This window comes from Melospiza melodia, chromosome 25, assembly GCF_035770615.1.
Source record: "Melospiza melodia melodia isolate bMelMel2 chromosome 25, bMelMel2.pri, whole genome shotgun sequence".
NCBI classification, from domain to species: Eukaryota; Metazoa; Chordata; class Aves; order Passeriformes; family Passerellidae; genus Melospiza; species Melospiza melodia.
In genome coordinates, this window is record NC_086218.1 from 11322460 (window position 1) to 11332771 (window position 10312).

At 48.4% G+C, this 10312-nt stretch overlaps 1 protein-coding gene across 1 annotated transcript; it reads right to left on the reverse strand.

Annotated features, from left to right (window-relative positions):
- Positions 1 to 3389: 3389 nt before the first annotated feature.
- On the reverse strand, positions 3390 to 5256 carry LOC134429314 (uncharacterized). The gene is made up of 2 exons (XM_063176450.1): positions 5173 to 5256; positions 3390 to 3922 (listed from the first exon to the last, which is right to left on the reverse strand). Exon 2 carries the CDS (start codon positions 3876 to 3878, stop codon positions 3390 to 3392), a length of 489 nt encoding a protein of 162 aa, XP_063032520.1. The 5' UTR covers positions 3879 to 3922; positions 5173 to 5256.
- Between the last annotated feature and the right edge of the window lie 5056 nt (positions 5257 to 10312).

Consider the following 10312-nt stretch of genomic DNA (forward strand, 5'->3'; position numbering starts at 1 on the left):
TTCAGGGCAAAGCTGAGCGAATGAAGCACCCCGAGATCCACCAACTTTTATACTGCTTTTCCTGAGTGGGAAGTGAGGCATCCAAAGGAATGGTGATAGGTTTATTTACCAAACAGACTCTCCTTCCTCCATCCCACTTGTCCTGACTCACTGGGATGCGGACGATGCCTCTCCCGTGCATCACTTCCTCAGCTGCCCTGCATCCACGGCAGGTCCCACACGTGAGCCCGGCTCCTGTGGTTGAATTCCCATGGTTGAATTCCTTCTGGGGCTCCAGAAGGATTCTGGAGGTTGCCACCCTCCACTCCAGCCGGGAGATGCCGCTGGTGACCGACATCAGAAGGGACTGGGGAGCCTCATTTTATTGGGTGTTACGCACTGGAGGAACAGGGGGGATTTATGGGGTGTCTGTGCAAGGCTGGGAATTGAATTCTGATGATCCTTTGGGGTCCCTTCTGCCTCAGGATATTCTGTGATTCCACCATATTCCAGATTCCCAGGGGAACAGGGATGGGACTGGAATTTCTGGGGCACCACAGGAATCCCTCGTGGCTGTGGGAGATTTCCCACCACAGCAGTGAAAGGTTGATGGGGATTTTTTTTTGGTTCCCCCACTCAGGAGAGAACAGAGGTCAGGCAGGCCCCACCACTTCAAGTGATGGAGATGGAGGGGTACCAGATCCATCATCCCCCCTGTACAGCAGCATCTCCATGGATATGGACCAAAAGGATGAATTTCTGCTCATTTTGGGCATAACTCTGTCATTTATGAAGAAGGAACAAGATTTGAGGCTGTGCTGTGCCTCCTGCCGTCACCCTGAGAATTTCTGTAATTTGGATCCTGGTTTTCTTGATCCTGAGCCATTTCTGGGTGCAGAAATTTCTGACAGCACTGTTTGCACCCCCCTGAAGTGGGACCCCAAACTCTGGCTTTGCTCTGTGCCAGCAATGTCAGTGTTTATGCCGGTCCCAGCTGCTGGAATTTTATCACTCCCAATGACTTCCCATAATAAAATCCCAGGAAACTCAGCTATTCCAATGGCTGGACGGGCTCATCTGGATGTGTTTTGAGGTATTTGCCTCACTGAGGTCCCCATGGGGGGTGAGGGCAGAGAGTGGAGGGACAGGAGAAGCCGTTAAGGCCATGGGTTTCTCCTGTTTCTCCTGGGACAATTCCAGGTGTCCATCACCTGCCTCTCATAGAACAATTTCTTGGTTTAATTCCCTTTCTCTGCTAATTACTGGAGTAGACCACATCAAAGAGATTGCTCCCCACAGGGAAACTCCCTCTGGAGACTCACGCCCGGAGCTGTTCTGGCCCTGTGGGAATGAGGAAATACCAAAGTTTTCCAGCCTGAGCATCCCAGCCCTTGGAAGGGCCTTGCTGGAGTCCCTGATTCCACTGGGGGTTCAGAGCTGGAAAAGTGCTGGAGAACTTCATTTCTCTTCCAGTTGTGAGAGCACCAGGAGCTTCTGCACCACCTCAGGAAGGGCCTGAACTCCTCTCACCCCATACTTACACCTTGAAATCCTTCACAGCTGAATTTTGTCATCTTCTCTCCCTGAACCCACTCAGAACTTTCTTGGGCATCACCAGGATTTTGGTGAGATAGAGAAACCCCAGTGATAAATTCTGTGGTACCTTCTCTGACAGGCAAAAGTCAGGATCATCATCATCATCATCAAGATTCATTTAAAAATTACTTGAGAATGTTTAGTGAATCCAAAATCTCTTCTACCACTGGGGTTTCAGTGCAGTTTTGCTCTGGATCTTTATTGAAACAGCACTGGAATCAAACCAGAAATGGAAATAAAGGGATGATAAATGAAGTTTATTTCCAACCGGGGATGGAAATAAAGGGATGATAAATGAAGTTTATTTCCAACCAGGGATGGAAATAAAGCAACTGGGGCCAGAAAATTCAACCACTCACACACAGAACTTTCTAGCATTGCATTTTTTATTTTCTGGTGCATGCACTTTAAAACTGGGGCAGGAGCAGGGACACGGAACAACCCTGGCTGGAATTACAGATACACAAGACCAGAGGTTCCGCTCAGAACATTCCCAGGGGAAGGGAGAAGAAAACAACACAAATAATCTTAAATTGAATAGATGAGGAAATGTCAGGCATCTTCATATCTTGGGCTTCCTTGGTGGCAGAGTCCTTCTGGCAGCCACTACTTGTGCTTGGTCTGCGGTGGCCAGCAGATGGGCTGGGTCTGCTGCTGCATGGACATTCCTCCAGAGCTGGAGGAGCCACCTCCACCTCCACCACCGCCGCCGATGATGACGACGGGACCTTGGCCCTGGTGGCCTGAGCCTCCTCCACCTCCTCCTCCTCCCCCAATGCACACAGGGCCTTGGCTTTGCTGCCCTGAGCCACCTCCTCCTCCTCCTCCACCACTAATGATGATGGGACCTTGGCCCTGGTGGCCTGAGCCACCACCTCCTCCTCCTCCCATGCCACCTCCAATGCAGATGGGACCTTGACCCTGGTGCCCTGAACCTCCTCCTCCTCCTCCTCCTCCTCCACCACTAATGATGATGGGACCTTGGCCCTGGTGGCCTGAACCACCACCACCTCCTCCTCCTCCTCCCATGCCACCCCCACCAATGCAGATGGGACCTTGGCCTTGGTGGCTTGAGCCACCACCACCACCACCACCACCACTAATAACGATGGGACCTTGGCTTTGTTGACCACCACCACCTCCTCCTCCTCCTCCACTGCCACCTCCAATGCAGATGGGACCTTGGCCCTGCTGCCCTGAACCTCCTCCACCTCCTCCACCTCCTCCCTTGCCACCACCACCTCCTCCACTAATGATGATGGGGCCCTGGCCACCACCACCACCACATCCACCTCCTCCTCCACCTCCTCCTCCTCCCTTGCCACCACCACCTCCTCCTCCACTAATGATGATGGGACCTTGGCCACCACCACCACCACCTCCACATCCACCTCCTCCACCTCCTCCCTTGCCACCACCACCTCCTCCTCCACTAATGATGATGGGGCCTTGGCCACCACCACCACCACCTCCTCCTCCTCCCTTGCCACCACCACCTCCACCTCCTCCTCCTCCTCCCTTGCCACCACCACCTCCTCCTCCACTAATGATGATGGGACCTTGGCCACCACCACCACCACCTCCACATCCACCTCCTCCTCCTCCTCCCTTGCCACCACCACCTCCTCCTCCACTAATGATGATGGGGCCTTGGCCACCACCACCACCACCTCCTCCTCCTCCTCCCTTGCCACCCCCATCTATGCAGATGGGACCTTGGCTTTGCTGCCCTGAGCCTCCTCCACCACCACCTCCTCCACTAATAATGATGGGACCTTGGCTTTGTTGCCCACCACCACCACCACCTCCTCCATCTATGCAGATGGGACCTTGACTTTGCTGGCCACCACCACCTCCACCTCCTCCTCCCCCTCCAATGCAGATGGGTACATGGCTCTGGTGGTCAGAACTTCCTCCACCACCTCCACCCCCTCCAATAATGATGGGACCTTGGCTTTGTTGCCCACCACCACCACCTCCTCCTCCTCCTCCTCCTCCAATAATGCAGATGGATCCTTGGCTTTGCTGGCCGCCTCCTCCTCCTCCTCCTCCACCTCCTCCTCCTCCACCTCCACAGGAGGTTGATGCCATGTGAGTCTGATAAATGATCCCACCACCGCCACCGCTGCCACCGCCACCGCCGCAGCAGCCTCCTCCTCCTCCGTGGCAGGACGATCCCTGGCTCTGGTATCCTCCTCCACCGTGGCAGCATCCTCCTCCTCCACCTCCTCCATGGTGGCAGCAGCAGCAGCAGCCGCCACTGCCGTGGCACCCTCCGGACTCCTGGGACATCCCTTGGCCATCACCCTTCTGCTGGTGGGATCCCATGGTCTGTGTGATGGGAGCCCTGCAGGAGAGACAAAAAATCCAGGCCTGAGCACTTCCAGAGGGAGGGAAGTTTGTGCTACTGGGCCATCCCATTCCCTTCAAACAGGGAATGGTCTTCTCTTCCCATTTTGCTCCTTCTGCTGCCCCTGACTGATGCTAAACTTGTCAGCTTGAGGAATTATTGAATAAACTGAAAACCGGTGAAGTAAAAACTTATTCCATCTACAGAACCTCCTTATCCAGATATAACTGTTCTTTTTTTATCTAGGACAATGATCACACCGTAATTCCTTCTTGCAGCAGGTGTGTCACTGCAAGAGGCCCATGAGGCTGTGGTACCCCAGAATTACCCTCATCCAAATGTGGTTTGTGGATTGTGAAAGGGCCGCAGTGCTCAGGGACAGGGATTAATATTCCCTGGCTGCAGGAAAGAACCCGGCTTGTCATTTGCATAACAATAACTCCATTGTACTTTGAAATTCTTCAATCCCGCTTTCAAAGGAGCTCAGTATTTAATTTCTCCTCCAGAAGGAGAAGGAAGAGGAGCAGCCTGTGAAAAAGTTGTCAGAGATGCTAAAGAAAGGAGGGGAAAAAAAAAAGCCCAGAACTTCAGCAGCTCCAGGGCAGCACTTGCAAGGTTTGATGTGTGTCTGTTCCCGAGGGATGCTCTGAAGATTGAGCTCTTCTTTAACACTTAATCCCCACCCCAGCCATGTCCTCTCTGCTGGCAGCAGGAATTGATGTTCCTGTGAAGGGAAGGGATGGCTCTGAAAGGAAAAGATCAGCAGGATCTGTGCTCAAACCTCCAAGAAATGAAGTGCTCCTCAGGAAATGCTCCTCAAGAAATGCTCCTCAAGAAATGCTCCTCAGGAAGTGCTCCTCAAGAAATGAAGTGCTTAAAAGAAATCCCTTCCCCCCCAGATAAAAGGCTGGAAAATGAGGATAGAGCCTCATTTTGTGTTTCTGTTCCTCTGTTTCCCACTCTTTGCGGAGTTACTGCCCTTTTCCTCAAGGTTTGTTTTCCAAGAATATTCTGGATTTGTGTGTGTGAGGTGCTGGGCCCAGAGAAATCCAAGGGGCTCCAAACCCCAGATTTTTCACGTCCCAGCTCTCTCCTTTCTCGATCCCTGAACTGGTAGGAAAAAACCAAAAAAATAACTGCAAATAAAGAGAAATTTTTGAATTGTGAGACCCAAAATCCACATTTAACCCCACATTTCCACTTCAGCATTCCAAGCCTAATCAGCCAAATTAATTTCCATCTCTTACCGTGTCCCACGGCACAAACCAGTGGAAAGGAGTCAACGGGACTGAGGGAACGTGGTGTGGGAGAACTTTTATATAGGATCTGGTCCTCCTCTTGGAAAGAAGCAATGATTGATTTATTTACTGCCAAGCCCAGCCCCGGCTGCCCACTTACTTCGCATAATCTCAGGCTCAGTCACTGCAGAGATTGCTATCGCCCTTCCTTCCACCACCTCTTCTGTTAAAATTATTGGATGGCTCCACCTACTCTGAGCAAAGTGAGGAAACACCAAAAACCAGAAATGTTTTCAGCATAAACAAGTGATTTTTGATTTTATGCCCCTCTCTAGAAAAGTGCACCATGCCAGTGAGGAAATTTGGGAGGGGGAGATTTTGTCTTTATGGATGAAAGGAATTTATTTCTCATTCTAGAAAATATTTCTGAGCTGCCAGAGGTGGCCCTGGCATGTCATTAGGGTGTGATGCAACCCAGGCTGTGGATTATATGTTCCTGATGACGCCCACGTTATTGCCAGGGACATGTTGGGCTCCGGCGAGTCCGAGGACCTGCAGCTCCCCAAAAACACAACAAATGCCTCCGGAGCCAGAGATTGGAGTGATGCAAATCTGGGAGGCTCCAGGTGATTTACAACCCTTGGAGGGTTTGACCTACTGAGAAGTAGAGGGAAGAAGCCCAAAAAAGCCCAAAGAAGCCCAAAAAGGAGTGAAATGGTCCTTGGGGAGATTTGCAGAAAGGTTGAGGGAGTTGGGGCTGCTCAGCCTTGAGGAAGGGAAGTTTTGAGGTGACCTCATTGTGGCCTTCCAGGACCTGAAGGGGCTACAAGGAACGTGGGGAGAGATTTTTACAAGGATTTGGAGCAACTAGAGAAGGGGGAATGGGTTAAAACTGAAAGAGGGGAAATTTTGGGTGGATATGGGGAAGAAATTGTTCCCTGTGAGGGTGGTGAGGCCCTCACCCCTGAACTGCCAGGGAACCCACTCTGGGTAGAGTTTGCTCCCATTTTTCCTGCCTCTCTTCTGCCAAGCTGGAATTGTTCCAGAGAGCAAAACTCTCCAGCTCCAGGCGAGCTCCAAAGTGCCAGAGTTGGGAGGATCTTTCGCTCAGATGGAGCTGATTGAGGCAATGGGAAGTTGATTTATTGTTTCAGAGATGATCTTGGCTCCAGAGCCGCAGGCTGTGTCACCCAGGTGCCACCTTCCTGCCCAAATCCTGCCCAAATCCTGCCCTGGAGGCTGCTCAGCCTTGTCTCAGTTTTATCTTGTCCTCACCAAATGCCACCACAGGACCTGGATGGAGGTGACACCACCACGGGTGGCAGAGGACAAGGGGCTCCTCCTCAGGGCTGTGTTGGAGGATTTAATCTGAATGGGATTTCATGGGATTTTTTTTAGAAGAAGCTCCCATCAATATACATATTTTAAAATTTAACATATTAACATTTATATATGGAGAATTGCATTTACATACATATAAATTAACATTTTTATATATAGCATATATATATATATAAAAATTATACATTAACTTTTATATATATATATTATATATAAAAAATATATTTAAAATAAAAATAGAAAATAAAAATAAAATTAAATAAAAATAAAAATAAAAGTATATTTTTATATCTAAAAAATTAACATTTTTTATTCAGAAAACTCTTGGAAGTCTCTTCTCCATATCACTCCCAAGAGATGCTCACACACACCTGGCTGTTGGAGGATGAGCAGGAGAGTGGGTAGATTAAAAATACCCACAAAAAAAGTTCAATTAAAAAAAAGAAATTAAATAAATAAACAATAATAATTGCTCTGTTCAATAAATAAACAGAGCAAAGAAATGAAATCATATAAAATTCACCTCCCTTTTCCTGAAATTTGGTGCTTTATTTCCCACAAAACTGGAGGGAAATTTAACTTTACTTGAATTAAAATTTAATTTTAATTGAATTAAACATTTAATTGAATTTTTAAAAAATTAAAAAATTTAATTTTAATTGAATTAAAATTGAATTAAAAGTGGGGCAGGGAAGGGAGAGGTGAAGGGACCTGTGCAGCTCTGGCATCAGAGGAAGGGCTGTGGTTGCAGCACATCCTTTGCATATCTGGAGCAGCTTGTTTATCTCTGCTGCCAGGATCCAGGGCACTCAGGATGCACCTGCCAGGGCCCAGTGCATCAAAAATTAATCTGGATTTCTGGGAGCCATTCTCCTGATTTCTGGGTGCAATTCGCCAGATTTCTGGGAGCAATTCTCCTGATTTCTGAGAGCATTTGTCCTGATTTCTGAGAACAATTTTCCTGATTTCTGAAAGAAATTTTCCTGATTTCTGGGAGCCGTTTTCCTGATTTCTGGGAGCAATTTTGGTGGTCAGAACACCCTGATTTTTGGGTGTATTTCTCCAGATTTCTGGGTGCAATTCTCCTGATTTGTAGGTGCAATTTTTCTGATTTCTGAAAGCATTTTTCCTGATTTCTGGGAGCATTTCTCATTTCTGAAAGGAATTTGCCTGATTTCTGGGTGCATTTATCCTGATTTCTGAAATAAATTTTCCTCATTTTTGGGGAGCCATTCTCCTGATTTCTGTGTGCATTTCTCCAGATTTCTGGGAGCATTTCTCCTCATTTCTGGGAGCAATTCCCCTGATTTCAACACCTGTGATTTGCATCTCCCTTGCCAAGGAATTTCGACACGGCTGAGGAGGTTTGTGTACCCCAACCAGGGCAACTTTCCCCATTAATTAATTGCCAGTGGTTTTGGCAGTGGAACAGTCGATTGTCCAGCTGTGCCTCGCTTCCCTAATTTCACTTTTATTTGGTCCCTGCACTTTGCCACCACCATTTAAGCCTTGGCCACACCCTGTCTTCCATTTTCTTCTTTCCCCCACACCGGTTCCTCATTCTTCAAGGTTGGGAAATCCTTGGAGCTTCACTGGGAATTGGGAATTCTCAGCCTGTGGAGATCTCAGAGACTTTTCCAGGGTCTGCAGGGGCTCCAGGGGAGCTGGAGAAGACCTTTATATATAAAAATTACATATATATATATAAATATATATATAGTATATTTATAATTTCCTCAGGAACTTCAAGGAATGACTTCACACTGAAAGAGGGGAAATTTAAAGGGGGTATTGGGAAGGAATTGTTCCCTGTGAGGGCGGGGAGGCCTTGGCCCAGGTTATTCCATGGATTTCCCATCCCTGGAAGTGTTCCAGGCCAGGCTTGAGGGGGCTTGGTTCGGTGGGATGTGTCCCAATGTGGTCAGACAGAAACGATCACTTTTAAATAACTAAAATTTCCCAAGAAATGGAAGAACATTTCGAAAATAAATTAAACCTGGGACTTTCTGGCAAGCCAGGACCTGGAGCTGAGCCTGAGCGAGGCAGACACTGGCGGCAGATGAAACAAAAAAGAGGAGAAGCCAAAATTGAGCAAGAGCTCCACCCCGCCCCCTCAGAGGTGCAGATCCCTTATCAAACCCACGGCCTCATCATGGGAGGGTTTGGTAATGGCAGCAAAATTGGGGCCACTTCCTTCCTGCACACACCAACCTTGGGCCCATTTGGGTTGTGTCATCCCAGATGCCATCACATCATCCCTGGAGCTGGACTTCCCACCATGATGGTGACCAGAGAGAGCCCCAGGAGTGTCACCCAACCCCAAATGTCTCAGTTGAGGTGGAGACAACACAAAGCAACGCTCTCCATTTTCAGAAGGCTTTGAACTGTTTTTATTCTATTTATTCTATTATTTCTATTTATTCTATTGTTTCTATTTATGCTATTATTTCTATTTATTCTATTTTTAAAAGCATGAATGCTTTTTATACATTCTTACAAAACTCATAAATTTAGACTTATTGGTCACAAGAGAAACAAAGAGTTTATTGGAATAGACAGTTGCAAGTTTGTCTTGTTTCTCCTTTTCTTCTTGGCTTCTGTGTCAAGGTAGAAAATCCTTTTAGGAGTGAACATGGATCCTCTTCTCAAACTTCTCTCTGGCTCACAGGAGTCTCTGCAAAACCTCTCCCACGGGAAAATAACATTTCTTTCTGCTTCCAGAGGGGGAATGAACCATGGGAGGGTCCCACATCCACCCTGGAGTCCCATGGGGTGACAAATCCATCAGCTCAGACCAAACTTCCTGTGCTGATAAGGGCACACCTGGCTGGCCAGGGCATCACCTGGAGGTGACAAATCCATCAGCTCGGGGACACCTCCATGGCTTTAGGGACAGGACACCTGACAGGATGTCCTGGGAATCATCTGCCACTGCCCAACCCCCTGGCACAGCAGGGAAGGAATATTTTTGGCTTTAATTGGACTTTTTTTGCAGTTTTTCAGGTTTTAGTTTTAATTATTCCTGGGTTAGGGCAGGGCGAGGAGAGCCAGAGCTGCCTGGACTTTCATTTGTACAGCAGGATCCCCTCCCAGTGGGAATTCTGCTGTCTCTCAGTATCCTGGGCTAGGAAAAGCTGTCCTTGGGTGGATTGAGGTGATTTTTGGGGTTCTTTCCAACCCAAACCATTCTGAGGCTCTGTAATTTTGACATTTCAAGACATCCCCAGAGGGAAGAGCATCCACCAGGAAGGGAGGGAAATAAATCCTCGTGGATTTGTTTTGGGTCACTCCCTGCAGCTCTAAACGTCATGAGTGAATTTTTATTTGATCTTTATTTGCTCCAAACCTTTTATCCTCACCCCCAGGACTTTTCCAGAACCCCTCCTGGGCATTTTTCCATTTTGTCTCTCCTCCCCACCAAGGAGCTGAAGCATTTCTGGGATGACAGGAGGGCTCGTTGGCCAAGCCTGTCATTGTCACCCAGACACCAACGTCACTGCCAGCCCCATTCCAGCATCCACCAGGGATCCGTGGGGACAAGGGCAGGACAAACTCCTGGGGAAGAGGGAGCTGCTCGTGCTCTGGCCAGTTCAGCTGCATTGCTTCCTATTTTTGAGGATCCACCCAGCTCTTTACTGGGTCATCTGCCCAGTTTTTCCCTGTGACACTGAGGCAGCTTCCTCCCCTTGTTATTCAGAAAATTACAGTCATCGAATGGAAAGTCTTAATTGCTCCATTCATTATCCTCGGGAGTCATATCCGACTGTTAATTTATTTTGCCTGGGAACTCCCCAAAGGCTTCCCGAGG

Bases quoted from the DNA above. Each gene is read 5' to 3' on its own strand.
- LOC134429314 (XM_063176450.1), bottom strand. From the start codon at position 3,878: ATGGCCAAGGGATGTCCCAGGAGTCCGGAGGGTGCCACGGCAGTGGCG.